Raw genomic sequence first — 24240 nt, forward strand, 5'->3', positions numbered from 1 at the left:
CTCTGTAAGTGGAGGAAAACACTGCAGAGAAATGCAGACCGCAGAGGGCCATGGTGTACGTCTGTGTGTGTGTGTGTGTGTGTGTGTGTGTGTGTGTGTGTGTGTGTGTGTGTGTGTGTGACATCTCGCTGTGAGAGATCTGCGGTGACCTCAGCTCCTTGGAAACACCTCTGGACCAAACAAAAGACCAACTGAGTTGTCACTCTACGAAAAAGTATTTAAAAGTAAATAAGCAAAACAAATATGAAATCTGTATTTGACAATGATTGTCTCACAGTAAATCGTTTGACATTGAAATATGTTTGGCCTCATTTGGTCTGATGGAAATGTGCAATGCCTTCCTGTAAGTGTGTGTAGTGATTAAAAGTAATACTGACACTGCAGTGAGATTTTACAAATGCTTGGGTTTTAGGAGAGTACTTCAAAATGTATCTATCTGTCTATCCTGAGTACTTCGTATACGTCTCAGTGAGTTTAAATATAAGATGTAACTTTGTAATGAAATGTTTTAAGACAGCAGTGATATTACAGCCCTTCTGAAAAAATCTAGTCTGGATCCTTGATTTGACTGTGAGAGCCCCCTGGTGGATGACTGGAGTAATTGCAACCTAGGTACAGCAACAGAGGCTTTAAGGATATGTCTTATGTTTGTCTCTCAAATATTCAGGTGCTCATACAATCAAGCTTTTTCTTGCTGTTATCATTTATCTTCCTAATGTACCTCCAATATTTGTAATAGGGAACAAAGTCTTAATGTCAAGTGAACGTTTCTGTTTGAGTCTTCAGTGGAAATGAGGATATGAAGTCTGCAGACGATCAAGACGTTGTGGAGCGAAGAGCGCTCGGTCTCAGTCGCAGGTTCAAGCCCGGGATAGCGACCCAAAACCCACATTTACACGGAAGTGGCCTGTTCTGAGCCCTGATCTAAAGAGATGAAACTGACAGTTGGGTGAAGGCACCAATCAAAGCTGAGAGAACTGGAGCAGTTTGCACACGAGTTCCACCAAACCACCAGTTGAGAAGTTTCAGAGCTACTAACAGCACATTGCAAGAATGGCAGTGCTATAAAAAATGAGGTTACAGGTCCCAGTATATTTGTCCAGGCCTTTTTAATTTACTGTTTTATGTATTTGTATTAACACTGACTATTAACATGATCTCTGGTGTCTGATCTGTATGAAATAGAGAATTGTGTGTACAGTGTATCAGTGATGATTTCAGCTAAAGAACACAGTCAAATATTTGCTGAATCCAAAAGAACTGGTAGTTTATTGTATTTCATTTAAATCCATTTGACCTTTTTGGATCCCACTGTAATATATAGTCTATATATCACTGCCAGTGGTGGGATGTAACAAAGTCAATTTACTCTGTTACTGTACTTAAGTGCATTTTTCATGTATCTGTACTTTACTTAAGTAGATGTTATTTCAGGTTTTCCCTTTTACTCCACCACATATATCAGCCAATATCTGTACTTTCCACTCAAAGCATCTTTCCAAAGAATTGTTATATGCTCACATTGTTTTTATAGAACCAACAGTAACATGAGGGGAACTGTTCTCCTGACTCCATTAGATGATGCATCATCTAATGGAGTCATCTGACCATTACGTTAGGGAATAGGCTTCACTCTGCAAGAACTCTTTATTAATTTCAATTTAAATGATTTAAGTATATTTAAAAACAAGCACTTACTTTATTTTACTCATGTAGAAAAGTGAATGTGCTACTTTAACCTGAGTACATTTTTGTGTATTATTTGCAGTTTTACTTAAAGGTACAGTGTGTTAAACATAGTGTTTAACACACTGTACCTCACCCTCTCCTTCCAAACATGAAAAAGAACCTGTGGTAGCTTCAGTTATAAAAACTCAAAAGGTGTTTAGTTTGTCCAGTCTGGACTAATGTAAAAAACATGGCGGCCTCCGTAGAGAGGACCCCTCGATGTAAATATAAAGTATTTAAAAATAAAGGGCCTTTTCTGGGGTAAAGAAAACTACAACTCATGCAATTACATTTTACATTAAATCATCTGCAATAGTTACATTTTGCCTAAATCTTACACACCGGCCGTTTAAGTAAAATGTCTGAGTACTTCCTCCACCACTGATCGCTGCACAGATATATATCATATTGTTGGACACGTCTAACATTTCTTCATAAATTGACACCAGGCACTTATCAGGCCTGCATGGCTGAGCTGTTGATCCACCACTTCTATTCTACACCTTTACATTTGACCAACAAACATCTGATATTATCCGGTTTACATATGGACCGGGCCAAGCTACTACACACACGGCAATTTAGAACTAGATTCTAGAAATTGCTGATAAGACAAAGACGGAAATAAAAATGCTCTCAACATAGATGCAGCAGATTTCCCAAATTAAAATGCATTGTACAAACTTCAGCACACTGGATACTACAGTTCCCACAATGCAGATCCTGTCTCTTTACATTTGATGGCTCCGGACTAGAAGAACCTGTCTGAGAACAAACGTCTGAGTCAGTGTCTTCTTCTGAATCAAAGCTTCAAATGTACTTTTATTATTCCACATTCTGTTTTTAGCTAATTCTAGTCTTTATTATTGTCTTGAGTGGACATGTTAACATTTCTGTCACAGTCATTTACTCTTTTATGGCTGTTTTCATTTGTTTGATTGTATTTTTATTTCTGTGTTTATTTGTGAATCACTAAATAACTTTGTTTGGAGGAATGCTATATGAATAACTATCATTATTATTATAAATAGGTTTTTAGTAGTACTGAAATGATGTGTGATTTTGGAATGCTCCTTTAATGAAGACTGTTAAATCCCACAACAAGACAGCACACACACAGTGTTCTTCCTTTTTTTTTTAATAAAGGCATCATCATATTTTATATTTTGGTGGTATAGAATTCAAGTCTTTATAGATTTGGTTCACAGAAGAATCACATACTTAACTGAACAAACTTCCCTAGATCAGAAAACTCTTTAAAAAGTGGCTTAAATAAAGGTACAGTACAAAAATAAGTAGGTTTATCACAAAAACTTGTTTTTTTTGGATGAGGACAGTAACAGTGGCACAGCATGTTTCTTGTAGAAAAAATAAAATAAAAAAGTTCCTCCTTTTTGTTTTGCAGCAGACAGCTGATTAGAAATATGATATACATTCACTGGCTTTCTTCATCCCTCTGGCAGAAGGCACTAAAGAGCAGACCTGGATCAACTAGTACTTGCACTTATGGCTTGTTTTTTTTTTTCAAAGGTTGGTGTATGTCCCACAATGCAGTGCCAGAACTGAAGATGGTCATGATATAAATTACTGCAACTGCTAACTGATCCACGTTTGCAAAGGAGTTCAGGCTTCGTTAAAAACCAGTGCCCTGGAAACAAACCATACACACATAAAAAGGAGCTGTTCAGTTCCACTGTCAGGTTTGGACTTCGGAGTCTGACTGACGTGAACTGAGCTGGTCCTCGACCCTGCCTTGTAACATCCGGATGAAAAGGCGCCTCTACTGCACCAGTCCAGCGTCTTTAGCCATGTTGTAGAAGATTCCTCTCTGAGATAGAAGGTTTGTGGGCGTGTCAAACTCTGCGACCTGTCCCTTGTCCAACACCAAAACTCTGCAAGGAGAGACGGGAGAGGATTTATTCTTTTGTTCATGTGTGGATGCAATTTTAAATGTTGCATGTTTCATGACAAACATCTAAATTTCTAATCTAGTTGTGTGGCAAGATGTAAGACTTATTTATGTATTTTGTGAGAGATGATTATTTTATCACACAGAGCAAGACACAGATCGAATCAGTGTGAGCACAACTTTGCTGCTGTAGTCTTTCCACTAAAGACATCCTGTTAAATCTTTCAGCACTGGTAGAACTTTGGAGCAGTTTGTTTGGTGGTGATGAGGCGGAACCTTTCACCGCTGGTTGTCAACTTGTGACTGAATCATTGTTTCTAAGAGTCACAGTGTCTCCTCGTCCACACCAAAACACATTCATATTTTCAAACTAAATCTGGGGCCAGGAGTGAAACCTGAAAACTCTGTGCACGTAGCCATATACTGTATATATCTAACCTTGTGTAATCCATGATTGTGTTGAGTCTGTGTGCGATGGTAAAGACGGTGCAGTCTTCAAACTGAGTCCTTATGGTGGACTGAATTAGATCGTCCGTCTCCAGGTCGATAGCAGCTGTAGCCTCATCCAGGACGAGGATCCTCGTCTTCCTCAGGAGAGCTCGAGCCAAACACACCAGCTGCCTCTGGCCCACGCTGCACATACAACACAACACATGAATCACAGCACAACCGACGACTTCCACTGTGCACAGGTGTCTAAAACTGTTCAGACAAATGTACTGAATCCATGTTCCACTGAGCCCACCTGAGATTCTCTCCACCCTCTGCACACTCCAGCTCCAGCTTTGCCGGCTGGTTGCTGACAAACTTGTCGAGGTGAGAATGCTGCAGAGCTTTCCACACCTCTTCATCACTGCACTGCTCAAAAGGGTCCAGGTTCATCCTCAGGGTCCCAGAGAACAGAACAGGCTCCTGTAGCAGAAAGAAGCTCTGAGATGAGACAACAGAAAACACCCCTGACCACAGATATTCTGCTTCTGAGTAAGAGGAACCAGGAGAATTCAGGTTTTTAAAGGGAACTATAGTTCTTTTCAGAATGAATAAATCTGTTGATTATTTGTTTATAGTAGTTTTGCATTTATTCCAGCTGCTTTTACAATTAAGAAGAGGTAGAAGAGAAGATAGGTACCACTCTCATTTGACTGCTTATATCAGCTTAGCATAACGACTAAAGCACCTTTAAAGCTAGCTAGATAAGCTATTTGTCCTAAAATGAAACTAATCATGGTTCGGCATGTTTCATCACATAACTCAGTAATTCACAACTTCTAGTTTGTGCAAATTGAACAAACAGGATTTTCAAAGAGCTGCTGGCCTGTTGTCTGCAGCTTTATATCAATGTTGATGTTCAGCAAGAAAAATAATTTAAGTCAAGTATTTCACAAAAGATCAAGCTCTTCCTTTTCAGGCAGATACAATACATTTAGTGAAACACTTAACTTGAATTATTTTTCTTGCTGGGTTTTAATATTTTACATTTATCAAACTCCAGCATCGTGTGTGTGTGTGTGTGTACCTGTGGAATGATGGTGAGTTTGGACCTCAGGTCATGCAGACCTATGTCAGAGATCTTCACCTCGTCGATGGTAATCTCTCCTGCTGCAGCTTCCAGTATTCTGAACAGGCAGAGCGTCATGGACGACTTGCCGGCTCCTGTACGACCCACAATGCCAATCTGTAGAAAAAAAAACGTGTGATGCAAGACCAGCACAGAACCACGGTCATGTACGTGTGACGGCAACAAGTAAACAAACTCAGCGGACACAGAACACAGTAACTATGATCAACCCTTTTACTGATCAACTCGTCACACCCTCCCCACCTTCTCTCCTCCCTTGACGCTGAGGGTCAGGTTCTTCAGGACGAGGTCCAGTCCCTCTCTGTACCGAACGCTGTAGTCCTGGAAATGCACATTCCCCTCCATGGGCCAGTCAGGAGGGGGCTTCTTGTCCTCCACCTCCCAGGGGGCCTGTGAACAAAAATAGAGTGTTTCTGACCAGAAAAACTTTCTCAACAACTAATTTTCTAGGCTGGTTTGTTTACCGCATTTAAAAACTTGAGTTGGACCTCTGTGTGTGCACGAACACTCACAGCTGCCAAATGTTTATTTCACCTCTGAGACAATCTCCATGATCCAAATAAATGTGTTCTCTAACAACTCTACCAGCCATAGAAGAGCAATTTCTGTGACTGAAGGTGAAAAAGTACAGTGTGCACAGTACAAACGCAAATGTAATCCAACGTTTCTGGATCTAGTTAAGAGTTTATAGGTCCTGTGATGTTTGATTACATGACGGCAGCAACACAGAGTTTTTTTTTTTTTTAGAATGTGAGTAAATTCCTACTTTTTAACAGCAAATCCAAAACTTTACTTTTGAAAGCAAACATACTCAGAGTCCAACTTAAGCTTCTGCAGGGGATTGGGGACAGAATTACACATTCTTCACACGCACACACACACACACACAAACACACACACACGCACGCACACACGCACAAACACATACACACACACTAACATACCTCTGTCTTGGTTTCAGAGTACTCCTTCACCCTTTCAACTGCTACTATGTTGTTTTCCAGATCTGAAGTCATTCGCACCATCCAGTTCAGAGACATGGTCACCTACAACAGCAGTACAGGCTTTAAATCAGGGGCAGTTGAATGCTGCTGCCAAAACTACAAAATATATTACAATAGGATTTAAATATTTGCATCCATATATTGAATGAGCTGCAACTCCTAAACACCAGTCATTGTAATTGAGAGTGTGCATCAGCTTAATAAAAGTAATGGACAACACTCGTTTTCTGGCCACTTGGAGGCAGCAGCGCACACTGTAGACACAATACTGACATAATCATTCCCTACAAAATACAGCAACCGTTACTTATTTACACATCCAGCAAATCCAGAGGAACCACGTTGATTTAGAGTCATGTTTCTGGATACCTGACGGATTACTCTGGTATCCAACAATTCCTGAGAAAAATATCTGGTTCTCCTTGTAATCCTACTTTATTTTAATGAACTTAATATATTTAAAATATAACATCAACATTATGTTACTGATTTAAGTCATTCACTGTGTGGATCATATTACAGCGGTTACCTGGAGAGCGTAGGACACCGACAGACCCACGAGGCCGGGATTCAGGTTCTCCTTTCCAGTCACAGCAAACAGAGCAGCAAACAACACTATGCAGTTCCCAATGAACTCAATACGCACCCCGAGCCACCTGCGTGACAATGTTACAGCAGAGATCCAGTTAATGAGACGCCTGACATACAAAAGAACTCAGGAGCTCAGCTTCTGGTACACATATGTATGCAAGTCTTTAAATAATAAGCTTTAAAATAAAGTAGGACTGATTCAGACCTTTTCAGCCAAAGTGTAATTCTAGCGATATGACTGCTGACTGTGATTGGCCACAAGGTATGTTTATTTAATCCTCCAATGAAAGTCTAATATGTGAATTTAATGATAACTGTAACTGGGTTTAAGAGCACTTGAGATTTAGTATAGCAGAGACGGAGGTGAGAGGCAAGTCTTCTGTCATACTGTACAGAAAGTAAACATTGCAGTAGTTGAAATCATGTTCATCCCTGCATGTGAGTTTCTACACTGTTCAGTGTAAAGCTGAGTGAAATCTTTCCTTTGCAATTAGGCTTTAAAAGTCAAGTGCGTGCTTATTTAGCGTAACGTTTCAGAAGTGTTGAAATGTTTTCACTTTCTCTGCTCAGCCACTGATCTAAAGGACTGGCTGTTTACGTTGGCGAGACTAACATGTGCATCTCCCTAAATCTCAAATTATTCCTCTCATCCATCACATCCGAGGCTGAGTACAAGAAGAGTAAAAAAAAAAAAAAAGAGAGAACATCTGGAACACATCAGCTGTTCTGCCGAGCTGAAACAGGACACTTACCTGTTGGACACTATACCAGGGTAGTAACTCTTTTGGTTGTCATCCACTTTCAGATCACTCATCAGAACAAAGGCAGAGTGTCTGCCATAGGCTCGGATTACACTAGAGCCAGTGATGGTCTCAGAGAAATGGGAGTATATGGGAGAGCGGCTGACCGACTCCAGGCGCTTTAGCTGCCGGGATGTGGCAACGTAAAATCTCTACAGGCATCGAGGGGGGAAAGAAACAAACCAAACGTTATGACAGAACAAGGCATCACAGATGTTCAGATATTCAGCAAACAATTATAATGTACACACACACGCACACACATGTACACAGGCAGTAATTTAGGAAGCCAGTGTTAACAAACCACCTGCAGTGTTCATTTGATATTCCAAAGTTACAGATTGTTGATAAGGTGCCAGTGAACGTCACACAAGCTCATCAGAGGTGTATTTATCTCAGGAATGTAATAAACTCTGCATAAGTAAAGATTATACTGCATAAAAACAATCAATAATACACCACAGCTGATTTAGAACTGCAAGTGTTTTGTTTTTGAGTACAGGTATTTACCAAATGTAATCTTTAATAGATTCTGTGGATGTTTAATTTCCCTCAGCGTCTCAAAGTGATCACATTGTTAAAGTGGTTTGTTTTTCATTTGCAGTGACAATCAAACAACAGGCTTCAGCAGTACGATTATTGACGAGAGATACAGCGAAGACACAAGCCATGCAGGATGGATGCCATGACAGAGCCACAGGAATTCGAACTTGTGTTAGTGTGGTTAGTTTCAGTTATTAAAATTTTCTAGTTAGAATAGAAGTGCTCAGACAGACTCTAGATGTTTCACAAATCTCTGTGTTGAGGAAAATTATCCTGCCTCGTCTGGACAATAACGTTTATTATGTACTAATAAGTGTACGTTTTTAGAAAGTTGCGTTAAAGCAGAGCCAATGTGTCCAATGCTTTGGGTAAAAATAATTATTTAAAGCAAGTTACATTGAATGTGCAACTGCTTAATTGTTCAACTTAATGTTTTTGGGCTAGACTGAAAGTCAACACTAAAACCCTGTTCAGACCTGGTACTACGTTTGATCCGGGTAAAAATATCATAATTACGTCTGTACAAATAAGATGATTATTGGCATATAGAGTGGGGAGGTGAGATCCCATTACAATTGGTGATAGGAGACTCATTCAGGACGCATTTTAATACAAGGTGTGAACAGGGGATATAACGCTGTGAATTTGTGATCAGATCTCTCCCAGATCTTATTACCAGGTCTGAACTGGGCCTCTCGGCTCTCTTTCTGGTAATTTAGTATGATCCATAAATTTGAAGACTCCCAAGACACAGATTTAAAAAAAACATCAAAAAAGATCAACAAGATCCTGACTTTTACTTCCAATTATGATTCCAGCTCCAAAATGACAGAATGCTTTCAAATCCTACACCTGAATTTAACTGCAGGTGCAGGATTTGTTGTTTAAAAAAATAGCTGAGAGATGATTTCAATGAAATCCAAAAAATTTAAGAAGTACAGCACAAGAAGCTGAAATGTGCAACTGGCGGATTGCAACCACGGAAACGTGCCAAACTGTGAGATATCAAGGTCAAGCTCTGGAGAGTGAATTAACACTCGGTCTAAATCTACAGAACCCATGCGTTTTCAAACTAGACTGAATCAAATATCTTTCCTCATCATGTTTTATGTTTCTAAATTACAAACCACTGGCAAATATTTCCAGGGATCATATGAAACAACCCTTGTGCTGAACACACCACCGGTCTGAGTTAACAAGTGCTGCTGTCCAGGTCACCCGGGCCTGACACTACAGACCCTGACAGAGCTGCTTCTGTGGCAGCAACTGTGGCTCGTCTAAATTAAATGTTGATTTACTGGGGATAAGTCGTTACTCTGAAGAGACTGTCCACCTGAGTAGTAGTTAGTTACAAGCAAATTGTTAGGTGAAAAATTGTGAATGCTCTTGGTTGCGCAGTGAAACATCTTCATTCCCACAACACTACAGGTTATACTTTTGATTGGATGTGAAAGATATGAGCACCGAGTTTATTTCTACCTCCAGTGCAGCCATGCCATTGAGTATTAATTGTGTTTTCATCAAAATCCCTTTGTGCCAATTATTGTAAAATCACCATTTAGCTGTTATGTCTTAGGTTATTGGTGTACCCAGCTGAACAGAGCTCCCACTGAGTCCAACTACAGCCTGAGCAGCTTTGCTATGACAACTGGACTAAGAGCTACCAAACCACACTGCAGCTACACCACTAGAGCGGCAACGATCATCGCTCCGACAGCATGCAGCAGTCTAACATCACACACTCAGCAACACTCTCAGACATGCATGATGAATTGATGTTAGCAGACTCCTATTTACCTGAACCCACCAATAGAACACCATTAACGGGGCTATGACTATGAGGAACATTGGGGTGAGGGCAGAGCATATGAGCAGCACATTCAGTGTGTACCAGAAAGTGCGCATCCATATGTCAATATTTTCTGGAATGTGGGAGTCTATAGCATCCATGTCTTTGCTGAAGCGGTTAAGTATCCGCCCAGTGGGGGTGCTCTCGAAGAAAGCCTGCGGGGCTCGCAAGACCCCCTGGAGCATGTTGTAGTGTGTGAGCTTGGCCGCTCGCAGCATACTGTAGGCTCGGCACAACAGGCAGTTAACCAACAACAGCACACCTGTGAGGAGGGGGAGGGGGTCAGGTGTGACAACACAACAACGCCTGCGTTTAGGAGCCGGTATAGGTTTCACACAGTCACAGTTACTATGACAGTATGACTTATGTAAACACGTCATGTGGCAACAATGTGATTTTTTTCCCTTATATAGCATTCAGTTCGGTTTGAGAGCAGGACTTTTTGATTTCACGTTCAGATTTCATAATGATTTCATTCGAAATGTGAAATTGTCGGGTTTATGTGTTTGAGAGTGCCACACGGATGGTTACTTAAGCCGCATTCACGCTCTTCGAGGCTTTTACCAAATGGGAACACTTTTGCTAGCAACTGTAAAAACTAAATAAATGCCGCCCTGTTTCCCCCCCCCCTGTATTTTATGTGAACAGCATCAACAGCTTAAGCAACCAAAACGAGGCGGGGCTACTTCAATCTTTATAACTCCCCCAACGTTGAGAAGAGCTGACGCTCGAGCGCAGGACAACTGAGCACAAGTTGGGTTCATCTGAGTGAGAGCATTACAAAATCTGAATGTAAAATCAATAAGTTCTGCTCTCACACTGAAAGACCACGCTCTGAATAAAGTTAAAAACCAGGTGTGTGCTCCAAGCCAACAGAAAAAACAAGGTGGATCGTTTCTTATGTCCCAAAACTTCAGCATCAGAAAATACCAGCTTTTATAATCATCTGATAACTTGATGCTTCACACGGCCACCCACAGCATCAGACTTTAGGAAACCAGTTGTTTCTTGTACATTACACAGCTGTTAAAGTTTCAGGATCACTACACAGTTTGTAAAATGGGTAGTAGAGTTGACTGGGACTGATAAATGCAGGCTTCTGCTTTACCTTCATGTGTATGTATCTGAATTAAAGATAAACTAATCCAACCATAACCTGAATTCAGATACTAGAGTATCTGTTCATTCAGAGAACTAAACTTATATTAGAGATCTTCTTCAGAAAAAGAGTCAGGTATCGGATTTTAAATCTGTGGCCAGGGATCCAGTAGCTAAAAAGTCTTATGACCAAATGTGTGTAACTACTGCCGGAAACACTGAATTTTATGGCACTGAAAACTAATATCCAACTTCTTACACAACTACAACTGCTGTATGTGTGACTCAGTGGTGTCTTTGTAGTGTTCTTTTATTAATCAAATCCAAAACACAGACTGAAAGTCTGAGAAATCAGTTCACATGGTCAATTGACAACAAAGTCAAAGATATTTAACTCACTTGCATCAGCTTCTCATTACACACTAGCGACATAACCAGCCCATACACATGACTGCTGTAATCTCTAACACAAATCCAGACCTCCACTGGTCTAAACCAGAGCCCCAGGTAATGAAGTAGACTCAGTTGTATTAACACTGGTCTACCACAAGAGGGGGGTTGTGGCTCACTTAAACTGAGAATCTTGGTACCTAAAATAGTTTGTACTCTCAGATCAGGTTTACATTTGATTCAACTTCTATATATTGTGTGCATATTGGGGCTGGGTTGTTGCTCAATATGATAAAATAAAAATATAAAAGTGCTTGTGTGTTCATGTGACCAAAGATGTGGAAGCAGCCTGCAGGTAGGACAGGAAGTGTTTCATCTGCGGAGAGAGCCAAGTGAATTTAAGATTGAAAATAGAGATAATCACAGATGCTCATAACGGACAAGATCGCAGGCTATGGGAAGCAAAAGCCAAAACTGGATGGTTAAAAAAAAAAAAAGTTGACATGCATGCGTCATGCCATTCAAGGAACAGAAAGAGTCGTACATTTGCGAAGGATAGAACAGAGAAGAAGAGGAACAGAGAGGATCATCTGGAGTACCTGGACAAAGATGTATATGAAAGCCAGGGGCGCTATGACAACAGCAAAGATGGGTGTGCTGGAAACGATAACTATCATTGTGGAGAGAGAAACGAAGAAGGTGCCCAGGAACATGAGCACAGTGGATGGAAGAGCCTCGTCTATCACGTAGATGTCCTTGGAGAAGCGGTTGATGAGGCGTCCTATAGGCGTGGTATCAAAGAAAGACTGTGGCGTTTGAAGTTTGTTGGTGAGCAGGTTATAGTGCAGCTTCCGGGCTGCGCCAATGTTCCCCATGGCAAGAGTGAAGGAAGAGGTCATGACCAGGATACCTGGGATGGAGTTGAACAGTAGGAGGAGTAGAATAAAAAAAATAAATCAGATAGGAAGGTTTATTGTGGGATGAGGAAGCGTTTGATTTACTTGAAGACACAGGCGTCATCTGTCCTGAACGTAAAGGAGAGAGTTCACTGAAAAAGGAAGAGCATCATATAATGCATCACATCCGCAGCCCCTATGCTTTAAACACAAACAAACAAAACAAAACCAAAGCATGCCAAGTGTTAGATGTGCAGGAGGTCGTCCCAGTGTATTTTAAAGATAGTTGTGGTTCTTGTCCTCTGACCAACAGAGTCTCTTCAAGGAGCAACAAGCAACGTGTGGCTGGAAGCAGCTTTAGACACCATGGAGTTAAACTAAGTGTTCAGGCTTGAAATCATTTTAGCACCATGATGTGGTAGCACACGTCAAACATGTTTGAACCTCTGGTCAAAAAAGCAGTTTCTAGAAAACAGTTTACATGAGCAACAATAAATATGTAAGAATAAATCTGAAATGACAGTCAGTGTTTCTCACCTTGTGCAATGCCCAGTGCTGCATACACCCCCACCCTCATATGAACATTCTCCTTAGTCTGATTTGTTGAGGCATCATTAGTCCACTGGCTGAGCCAGATGTTTGCTCCGATGGCGGCTGCACTCTGGCAGCCGTACAGGAAACAGATGAACACTGACAGTAGTGGTCCCACTGCCTTGGCGTACTCCAGGTACACTTTTGTTTTCACCTAGTAAACACAAAAGGTGCAAGAGTTACCATTATGATTCACTCTATGAATTAATAACAATGTGACGGTTTGAAATTGCAGTTGGTAATGAAGAGGAGTGTCTTTTTGAGATTTGGTACAAGTTGTTTCTTTTAAGATCATTTTTATTCTATTATTAGCTGGGATTACTGGCCCCGTGCACACCCGGTATTAACATCCATCCTCACAGATGTGTCCACAGATTCATAGTGAAACTGCAGCAGCTCAGAAGACGTCTGATGCTGAGCGGGAGTCCCCTTCATATGTGGCCCAGGACAGATTTGCATTCACATGGCTAAAAGAATGTGAACACATGTTGCCCAGACCACCTCCAAATGTGCTCTGGCGTGATCTGATCGCAATCCGATCTGAGTGCGTTCACATCTTTATTTTAGTGCTTCCTTGTGTTGTACAGGGTGTGTACATGGCCACTATGTCCTGAAACCCACCGGTAAAAAAGGGTTTGATCGGTCTCGAGGAAAATCTAGAATTACCGCACTTCGGTTGTATGCATCCCCCAATCAGTGCAGTTTTCCTCAGATTCATAAAAGGTCACTGTGACCTTTGACCACTGACACATAATCACGTTGATGAAGAAGAAATTCCCTCAGGCAGACGTCACATTCAAGAGGCCAAAAACAAGTTTTTTGATGCGAATGTGACCTTGACCTTGGACCATCGAAATCTAATCAGTTAATCAGTGAGTCCAAGTAAATTGTACCAGACTGGCAGTCCTAATAAATCCCATTCACAGGGACATGAGTTCAGATATCATGTTCAAGAAAACATCAACATACCATGAACTTAACTTTTGGCTACCAAAATGAAATCCAAGTCCAAGAGAATGTTTGTGCCAAAAGTGAAATAATTCCCTCAAGGTGTTGAGATATCACTCACAAGACAAAAAAGGTGCTCTGTGAGGTCACAGTGACCTTGACTGTTTAACCTTCGACCAGCAAAGTGAGATATAAAGGACTGACCCTTCCTGTTTCTGCGGTCTCTGACTGGATGAGTTTCTCCATCTCATGTGGTTTCTTCTTCTCTTGTGGCTCTGGGGATTTCTTCTGGCTGCAGCCGTGTCTCCTCACTGAGCGACACCTGGGGTTCTCCCCATCTGCTGAAATGATGCTGATCTGCCTGTGACAGGGACAGAGAGGGAAAACACCATATTAATGTTGCATGATGAAACTTCTTCTATTTTGATTTTGAAAGTGAAACTGATCATCTGTCAACTGGAGCTATATGCTACTGGTAAAATCCCTATACGAAAAGTGGTTTTATTACTATTTCACATAGGCAACTTTATGTTTTACCATTTTTTCTTGTCTTAAATTGGTAATGTACAGATTCTAATCAACACAAATAACAAAAAAATGTTGGTTTTGGTTTGGTTGAAACTATGGTGGGACAAATTAGAAGATGGCAGGCCGCCACAGTCTAGGTAATTCATGGAAAGCATTACTGTTTATTGAGTGGAATTACAGAGCTTTTATTTTTGAAAAGTTGTGATCTTGGGTCTGAAGATTGTGACTGATTAACAGACCTCTGAAATATTGGTTTAGAACCAGTCAACAGAAAGTGACAGAGCTTCCATCAGGAGAGTGTGTGGAAATGTTTTCTTTGTGTTTAATCAGTCACTGCTCAGCTGGATCAAAGTCTAGGCAACATGACAGAGTGTGAAAGTTTGAAATATTGCCCTTACCTTATGAAATTTCTCTTAGCTTCATTGATCACTGGTTCGTTGTCCCCTATGTCTGTGTGGTTGCTAAGGGCATCTTCAGGGAACAACTCCTCAGCTTCAATTAACTCTTCTGTAAAAGCAAGCAGCCTTAGAAAAACAGTATGATACACAGCAAACAAACAAGCTCAACCATCTATATGCTTTATACTGATAAGTGCTATTTTACAAAGGGGAGGAAGCAGTGCTCTACCAATGGCCTGGTCCTCCTCCACAAAATCCTCCAGGGCGTAGTTCCTCAGAAACTCTGCGAAGGCCCCGTTCTGTTGGAGCAACTCCTGGTAGGAGCCCATCTCCGACACCCGACCTTCGACTATCACCACTATGTTATCCACCTGCGGCAGGAAGCTGATGCCATGCGTCACCAAGATGCGTGTCTGGAGTATAACAACAAAACAAACCTCTGTTTTTATCCAGGAACAAACATGTAAATATGAAAGTGAAGAATGAATGCAGTCACACAGAACACCACCAGCTCTTATCTTATCTGAGGGAAGATTTATGAATATGGAAAACAAACAAGTGATAAAAGGTACAACTTCCTCCTTCGTACAACACACATGGTCAAACTTTCTCTATTCAAATCCCTCACTTTGCCCTTCAGTGCCCCCTCTGGACCGATGAGGTTGTCAAAGATGTGTTTGGACACGTGGGCGTCCACAGCGGACAGCGGGTCGTCCAGCAGGTAGACATCAGCGTCACTGTACAGGGCGCGGGCCAGGCTCACCCTCTGTCTCTGGCCACCGGAGAGGTTGATCCCCTGCAGGACGGAGACCGAATTACTTTAATCACTGTGGCTATTTGTCAGATAGGATTTATTTTACAGTAATACACCAGCAATTGCACATTTCTAGGAAATGCATAATTGAGATTTTAAGACTTAGTTCGCTAACACATCAAAAATAGATGAAAGGAAACTAGAATCAAAGCATATTTGTTGCAACAGAAAAAAGGTCAATGAGAGGATATGGAAATGCTTGTACCTTTTCTCCTATCTCAGTCATGTCTCCTCCAGGCAACACTTCGAGGTCAGGGGTTAAAGCACAGGCTTCCAGTACGCAGCGGTACTTCTGCTCATTGTAGGCTTTCCCAAACAGGATGTTGTCACGCAGGGTGGCGTTCTGTATCCAGGCCTGCTGCGGTACGTACGCCACTGATCCCTGAGGACAGAGGCCGACAGTTGTTTCTTTACACAATGTAAGATCTCACTGCTGTTAGGGCATTACTCTCTCTATTAAATTGTATGCTTAAAGTAAAGTAAACCCCCGTTCTGAACAACCATTCCCTCAGGGTGAGTGTTAACAAAGCTTCGTTAAATGAACAGTTGCACATTAAAACATACTGAAGGAGACGAGCATCTTTAAAGCTCACGACTCAATACTCTGTGTCTCGTTTGTGTAAAAGTCTTGCACAGGCTAGGTTTTCTATTTTTATCTTAAACCTGTGGGCCCTTGGCATATTTTTCCTTTTCCATTCTTTTTCATTCCTGATTGAGCGTCTGGACTGTATTTGCTTTTACTTGTAAAACACTTTGAAATGCACTACACCTTTAGCTGCTCTCTGCCCTACTTGTGTTTTAACCTGAGCATGCAGAAAATTATAAATAAGGTCTAACTGACTGCTTTGTTCCCCTCTTTTTTCTGACTTTGTACACATGGTGCCTTTAGAGCAGGGGTGGGGAACCTTTTTTCTGTCAAGGGTCATACAAAATAATCAATTCTGATTCACATGGTCTAACAATTTGATTGAATATCTATTCAGTTAAGAATATTTCATTGTACAATACTCTTTTTTCTAGGACATGTGAAACTGTGCAAGGAAACATCTAACTTGGTGCATATTTACATGAGCTTTTAGCTTTGTATTGTATTAGGTTAGTAACCAGGTTTTCCTCTCTTATCTCCGCTTCAGTGTCCGTGTGTCAGTGTGAGCGGGGGGGGGTGTAGATGGCCCGGAGGCCTGTGTAAATGAGCGTAAACTCTGCCTCACCCCGTGACTCAGAGGAGATAAGAGTAAAAGCAAAAATGCAGGGGCACTGGTGTGACCAAGGAATTTTTTGTGGCACTTTAACGATTTACAGTCGCATGTGTGTTTTTTTTATTTTTCGTATCTACGAATTGCCTCACAGGCCGGCCAAAACAATCTTTTGGGCCACATACGGCCCGGAGCCAAAAAACATAATTAAAGATATAAATGTTGGTGATTCATCTGCATTTCCTTGCATGTGTTCTGTCATCACTCTTACAATAACCAATTCACATGAGGGGTACAGTTTTAAAACACCCACTAACATCAAGCTTTTGTCTACATTGGGAATGGATACAATCCGAATTCACACCACACACCCAATAACTGTCTACTTCATTTTGTGTTATACAGGACATGAAGTGAGTACCTACCCGAATAGAAATCTCTCCCTCCAGTTTCTCCATTTCACCCAGCAGCGCAGAGATCAGGGAGGATTTCCCACAACCAACGTGGCCCACCACTGCCAGCAGGGAGCCCTGGGGCACCATCACATTGATGCTACAAACACAGTCAGCATTCATGAGTTATAAGAACAGAAACAGAAAGACGTGAAATACAGTCAAACCAGAACATATTTTAGTTTTGTTGCTCAGGCTCTAAAAGTCTCAAGTTTTATTTGTGCAGGTTTACCTCAGTATAGAGTGAACTGTGAAATAGAGTTTATACTCAGCCAACTTTAGGGGTTCAAAAATTATTTTACACTTTGCTACTATACGTTTCTCTGGCAGCCAACACTAATATGAGGAGTTGAGGGGTGACTATGCATGTTGATGATAGATTATAGAGGTTCACAAAAAGAGAAAATCTGTAAGAGAGATAGTTGGTTTGCCAAAATGATGAGATGGGAAATCCGTAACAAAGCAGGTGTGTTCAGTGGTGTACGCCAGGTTTATCTGTAGCAAAGTTGATGCGTTTTCAAATGAGAAGTGAAGTAAAATAAGATGCAGCCTGAGGGTCAAAGACAGACTGACACTCACTTAAAAGGGTTTGACACAAAATGGTACAATGACAATGATTCTGTTGACCTAAGGTGCATCTGTTCAATTGTTGGTACATGTAATATTTGGGCAAATATTAATTATAATGATTTCATTTTTCACACTTCTTTCTAAATTGGCATGAATCTACTCAAAATTGAGACTTTGTACTGCAATGTATTATACATCATTGTATTTCCCATTGAATGTGCTGGAGCACAGAACCTGATAAAAAAAATACTTTCAGTCTTGACTGTATTTAAACACCCAGTGTGTGGCTTTTCAGGACATACTTCTGCAGAACAGGAGGATCTTCTTTACCCCAGGTGAACTTTCCGTTGACAACTGTCACTGAGAATTCTGTTGAGCAGAAAACAGCACGTGAATTTCCTTTGGAATTGGTGACAGCTCGAGTGCACATCTGACAAAACACTGGAAGGCACTTCTTAACCATTAGTCATCCAAACAGACGTCAGGCTCTAAATCACTGGGTGAAAGGTCCAAGTAGAAGGCGTTAACTTGAGCTCAAGAGCCATTGAGTTTACGCAAGCAACTGATGACATTAGAGTGACAATGCAATTTTTTAAATTCTGTTGAAAGTATATGCAATTACATCAAAATTAAAAAAACTACTGATTCTAGAGCTATGGGACACACCATGTTGCTCTAACCTTAATCAAAGGAGGGGCTGGGTTTAATTGTACCTGTGGTGTTGTTCTTTCTGTCAACTGAATTTGGGTCCAGCTCATCATGACTCAGGAAATCTTGGATTCGCTTCAGTGAGACACTGGCCTGAGACAAAGAATAAACACACAGGCACTCTGTGAAAGCTTCTAAAAATCACAGGCAGGGGAGGAGACTGAAAAAAAGATAAAAGATGGAAGAAAAGAAGAAAGAGTCCCCACCTGTACAATGCTGCTGATGACCTGGGGAAGCATGTTGAGAGGAAACCTGAGGATGTTAAAGAGTGCAAGTGACACAAAGGCCTTCTCTGCGTCCAGGATGTTGTTCTCATCCACAGTCACATAAACAGCAAATGTTGTCAAGGCAACCTGGAAACACATGAGGAAACAAGCCGCTCACAAACCAGGGTCCATCACTTTACTTTACACACAAACACGCACACACGCATGTTGATTTCACTTGATCCGTGACTCATCAGTGACTTAAATTACCACATTAGTTTATAATCACTGATAAACACTGGCTATTGGCTGCCAAATAAGAGTTCACTTGCACTGCTCCCAGACGGGCCCTGTTCAGACCTTGTATTGCTAGATAGATATATAGATAGATAGATAGAACTTTATTGATCCCTTTGGGAAGTCATTAACATCCGTTCTGTGAGATCCATCACATGTGGACAGCGATAAGTACGTGTGTTCACACCTGGTAGTAGAATATCTCCTGAATGTGTGTCCTGGGAAAACTTGTGATCGGATCTCACCTCCCCACTCTATATGCAAATAAACAACGAAGCCTCTGTCATTTCTGCACACAAAGTCCAAATGATGCTGTTTTAACACGGTCTGAGTGTACGATGTGTCCGAAACACACACAGTGATAAGAATGTTGCCAACTACGTTTGGTGCGTTGATAAAAACATGAGTTGTCCAAGTGGCTGATAAAACATTTAGATTAAAAAAATGTTACAGTTGCTGCCTGTCAGTGATGTGGACAACTCTGTACTTTCTAAGTTGAAGCTGTAGCTATATACTGTATTATCCCTGTATGGCTAGTGCAGAGGTGTATCATTAATTCAAACTGTGTTGCTTATTTGTTAATTTACAGCAGTTATATGCAATATGAACATACTTCTTTGCGTAACTATTTTTGTCTTCCTAAATTTGTCTTTATAAACTGTGTGTGTGTGTGTGTGTTTTTCATAGCTAAGCAACATGTTTTTGCCTGTGCATTGAGGGAATGATATCCGACACTCTGGTAGTGTAATTCATAGCCTCAGACACTTTATCATCTTTATGCAAACAATGATGCAGAATTTTTCATGAACACAACACAGTCAAATGACTTTACTAATTTCAATGTGGAATTTATGTGTGTGAAAATGTAATATGCAATACAAAGTCAATAGAAAATATGACTTTGTATAAGCAAATAACATTTTGAATGTAAAAAGCCAACCACTTCTGAGATTCTTAATACCCATAATATGACCTCAAAATCCATCCCATCCAACACATGTTGTCATCTTCAGAAAATACCAAGACAATTTTGCAGACATTCATGCAGCCTGTTTGGATTGGCTGCAGAATTATCTTTCAACTAACAACTAAACAGAATAAAAATGGCCACAGCCAATGATGACTTTCAGTGGACACTTAATTCTGCCAGGAGAGGTTTCTTAAGGGGATGCCATATGTGTACTGAGCCTACCAGGAAAGGTGCGCTGGTCCAGGCCATGGTGGACAGCGCTCCCAGGTAGGCTGTTTTGCGCAAAGTGTTGAGCTCCTTCTGCCGGATGTCCAGGACCTTTTCTTTGAAGGAGTTCTCCCAGGCGTACAGCTTTAGCACTTTAATGCCGTTTAGGATCTCGTTCATCAGCTTGATGCGCGAGTCTTTGTACTGCATTTGCTCCACCTGGGAGAGAGAAAAGGATAACAAAGGAGAGAACAAAAGGAGAAATTGTTCTTTGAATTCAAATTGGCTCAACTGAAACCGAGCACCAACAACAGAGAAAATCTGCGAATTAAATTACATATTGGACAATTGTTGTAATTTCAGTGGATTTTATACCTGGTAGGCTCGGGTCTTCATGGCGATGACAGCGTTTAATGGGATCAGCATGATCATGACAGCGACCCCAGCCAGCACAGATGGACCGAGGTTCTGTCAAATACAGCACAATAAGTACATCAATAAAAAAAAACTGCCTTTAATTAAAAAATGGGCACATAAGCAAAATACAGGAAGAACCACTCATTGCCAGCTGAAACTTACAACCTCAAGCTACAACCTAAGCGCCTCTGTGAAAAAAATCGACTCTTCATGTAAACATGTTTTGGGGCATGACATGCATATGCACCCAGTACGCCATAAAGTGCCTATTTAATACGGAAGGAAATGCCTTGTCAAAACTATCTACAATTAATTCTTGACTTAATGATATTTCTTTTCAATTATATAATTATTATTACATAGCATTTTTTGCACAGACCTGCCACAGGAAATAAAGTGCCAGCATAATCTGAAGAGGAGCAGACCACAACATGTTGAGGAAGGTTGTGAGGTCCATGAACCTCTGTGCGTCCACAGACATCAGGTTGACTACCTCTCCCACTGTGGTTGAACGCTTGGCGGCGTTAGTTATCACCAGAGCCTAAAGGACAATGATGGGCAAAAAAAAAATGTATGCAACACAGGTATTTAAAATCTCCTCTACAGTGAAATGCATAATTTAAATAGTTCACTTGAAATGTTTTGTGCATTTGTGTGTGTGCACAGTGACTGCAGGCAGAACACTATGCTGTGAGAACTGTTTGCATACCTTCCTGTAGATTGCTCCTATGATAGCTGTGCGTACATTCATGCCGGTGACAAAGCAGTACTGAAAGTGATGGTGGAGAATGAGAGTCTGCAGGATAGCTGTGAAGAACATGAGGAAGGCCAGTGCGTAACCCCACCAATCAGGAACATCTTTCTGTTTTGTGAATGTGATCAACATCCTATAAAAGTATAGACAGAGAAAAAAGAATTCATCAATAGATGTCTTCTTGCATGCAGAACTTTTTTGAGTTGAGAGCTAGAGAAATTAGACATTCTTCCATGCTTGTATAAATAAGGCCTCAGCTACATCATCTTTCCAGACACTGCAAACCTGATATTAACCTACAGAATACTGCAAACTTTACACAAAACAATAGTCTATTCTCTTCTGTGTTTGTATCCAAAATGACACATGTTACATGTTCTCATAAGAAAGCTGCTGGTATGCAGCAATATGCTGTTGACCCTGTTATGTCAACAGAGGAATTACCGGTTGGTAAACTAACAATTTCCTCTGACATGAAGTTATCAGTGGCTTCTCAGGTTTTTTATAGTCTGTCAATAGAGGAGGCAGTAGCTCAGTCCATAGCGACTTGGCTTGGGAACCGGAGGGTGGCCAGTTCAAGTCCAGCATGAAAGGAAGTTGGTGAGGTGCCAGTTCACCTCCTGGGCACTGCTGAGGTGCCCTTGAGCAAGGCACCGAACCCCCCAATTGCTCTCCGGGCGCCTTCATGGCTGCCCACTGTTCTGTGTTCTGTGTGTGCTCCATTCACACAGATGAGTTAAATAGAGAGTTTAAATTTCCCTATGTTTGCATGTTGCATGCTGTGTGTGGGACCATAAAGAGGAATCTTAATCTTAATAGTGCATAAAACAATATCAATAGATATTGCACTATATTTTAAATCAACAGGAATATAACAAAAGTCAAATATGTATTGGTATAAGGTTTATGCATTGTGCAAACAGTGAGGAGGTATAAAACGTGATTGATCTTCCTCAGATTTGCTGTTTTTGTCATTCTCTACTCATAAAGAAGAGTTTAAAAACAAGCTTCACTGAGGAGCAAAAATCAGCCTTTAAACTCAACAGAAATAATAATATGACATTAATCTTGATAATTATCAATACTGACTGTTACGTTTTTATCTTGAGCAAACGTTTGATCATATAGCCCAGCTCTACATGGGTATAATATCAAAATAGGTTCTATAGGAAACATTATCTGTTAGGTAAATTTAATATGTGTATTTACATAAATTTGCATCCTAAATGACAGTGTGAAATTTCAATAAAACACAGCTACTAGACTTTGGATAAAACAAATCAACATGCAAACAACAAACGTAAAACTACGTCCTGATGTTTGTTGATGGTCCTAACTTGCAAATACACTGTGGCAAGCAAAGCATGCAGTCCCAAAATGGGACTTTTGTTCTACCTAAGCAGCTGAGGGTTGACGAAGGTGACGATATCCTGCAGGAGCTTGTAGGCCGAGCCTATCAGAAAGTAGGGTCCGAAGGCTTTGATGAGGGCACGCAGGAAGGACGGCTTGTGGGGAGCAGTTTTCTGATTGGACAGCAGCACCTCTACTTCCTCTGGGCTACTTTCACCTCCTCCCCCTCCTCCTCCTGTGATATGGTTGGTGGTCGACGGCAGGGGCTTGGAGTACACAGCCTGGGTGGACAGGTGCTGTTCACTGTGGACAAAAAAGATTTGTGGGAAGTTGAGTAATTAGCTCAATATTTCCACAAAGTGATTTCCACAAAGGGCTTCAGATTACTCTCCTATAATTGATCCTATTATTAACACTAACAATAATATTAACAAAGAAAATATTAAAGCTTGCAGCCATCAATCAAAGGCCTCATGGAAAGCCTGGTAAGTAGCTACAAGAATACTCAAAACAATACTGTATTTTACTGGCAGCCAGTGAAGTGAATTGCAAAGGAGTGGGGGGGCATGAGTTTTATAGATGGATGTGGAGTTTTAGGACGGCACCAGTTCATCAGTAATTTCTGATAATTTACTTGCACGACTTGCAGAAGTTGAGTTGGGATGAGAAAAATCCAAGAATATTGGACCGTAGCAAACAGTGAGAGACAGGAAAATTGAACATGTAAGACAGGGTTCTGTCAACATCCCGCCTCTGCCTGCTGCACCAGCCCTCATGTTAATGCTGTAGAGATTCCTGTGTTGTTATTAACGTGTCTGAGCAGAGAATCTCCAGCTGCTTTTCTTCATATATAAAAAGGCAAACTACAGAAAGTCCAGACCCAACTGTGCTGACATTCTCTGGAGTTCATGTTAGAAAACAGCTACAGAGTCACTTTGGTCTTTTAGCTATGAAGTAAATGTTTCCCTCAGAAGTTGGCAGAGACCAAAACAGAGCCAAAAAAGATCATAAAACTTATATTCATCAGGTGGTTGGAAATATAACTGTGGAAGGATAACAAAGTTGCTGCTTATCTGCTGAATGTAAAGATAAGCAACCGCTCTGCTGTTGTGGTGATCTAATCATACCAATTCGTACTTCATCTGTTCTCTTTGGTTGCAATAATACAAACAGCTGAGTAATATCCTGTGGACAGTAAATGCTAGGGTGTGTGCTGCATTCTGCCTGTGCTTGTATTTGTAAGTTGTTCATGAGAAATTTGCCTGTGCATTGCTTCTCTGGTAGAGGGATATAATGCAAGAAATGCTCCAAGCATTCAGGGAAAGGAATGTTTTGCAAACTATCCAAAGTCTATTAATACCAACTTAAAGTGCAGGAGTCGGATTCTAGCAGTGAACTAACCAGCAGCTACAGGACAACAGGACAACTGTGATGGAATTCAGCTTAA

At 40.9% G+C, this 24240-nt stretch overlaps 1 protein-coding gene across 9 annotated transcripts in view; it reads right to left on the bottom strand.

Moving 5' to 3' along the window:
- Positions 1-2850: 2850 nt before the first annotated feature.
- abcc3 (ATP-binding cassette, sub-family C (CFTR/MRP), member 3) overlaps positions 2851-24240 on the bottom strand; it is a 45589-nt gene continuing 24199 nt past the window's right edge. Inside the window, exons 8-32 of one of the 9 annotated variants that reach the window (XR_011239779.1) lie at positions 22839-23096; positions 21399-21576; positions 21069-21230; positions 20648-20740; positions 20288-20491; positions 18799-18945; positions 18598-18685; positions 18187-18253; positions 17288-17414; positions 15872-16048; positions 15481-15648; positions 15082-15265; positions 14853-14961; positions 14131-14287; positions 12925-13132; positions 12091-12401; positions 10046-10265; positions 7564-7763; positions 6750-6876; positions 6161-6262; positions 5460-5606; positions 5154-5312; positions 4383-4549; positions 4076-4270; positions 3172-3620 (exon numbers count right to left, since the gene is read on the bottom strand). Coding sequence is in view for 5 of the 9 variants with exons in the window: in XM_020083140.2 (XP_019938699.2) it covers positions 3509-3620; positions 4076-4270; positions 4383-4549; positions 5154-5312; positions 5460-5606; positions 6161-6262; positions 6750-6876; positions 7564-7763; positions 9952-10265; positions 12925-13132; positions 14131-14287; positions 14853-14961; positions 15082-15265; positions 15481-15648; positions 15872-16048; positions 17288-17414; positions 18187-18253; positions 18598-18685; positions 18799-18945; positions 20288-20491; positions 20648-20740; positions 21069-21230; positions 21399-21576; positions 22839-23096 (3850 nt within the window). In the remaining 4 variants the exon portion in view is untranslated. Of the gene's footprint in view, positions 3621-4075; positions 4271-4382; positions 4550-5153; positions 5313-5459; positions 5607-6160; positions 6263-6749; positions 6877-7559; positions 7764-9951; positions 10266-12090; positions 12402-12924; positions 13133-14130; positions 14288-14852; positions 14962-15081; positions 15266-15480; positions 15649-15871; positions 16049-17287; positions 17415-18186; positions 18254-18597; positions 18686-18798; positions 18946-20287; positions 20492-20647; positions 20741-21068; positions 21231-21398; positions 21577-22838; positions 23097-24240 lie in introns of those variants that run through there. The other 8 variants (XR_011239781.1, XM_020083140.2, XM_020083141.2 and 5 more) reach the window with 8 other exon arrangements.

This window comes from Paralichthys olivaceus, chromosome 21, assembly GCF_024713975.1.
Source record: "Paralichthys olivaceus isolate ysfri-2021 chromosome 21, ASM2471397v2, whole genome shotgun sequence".
NCBI classification, from domain to species: Eukaryota; Metazoa; Chordata; class Actinopteri; order Pleuronectiformes; family Paralichthyidae; genus Paralichthys; species Paralichthys olivaceus.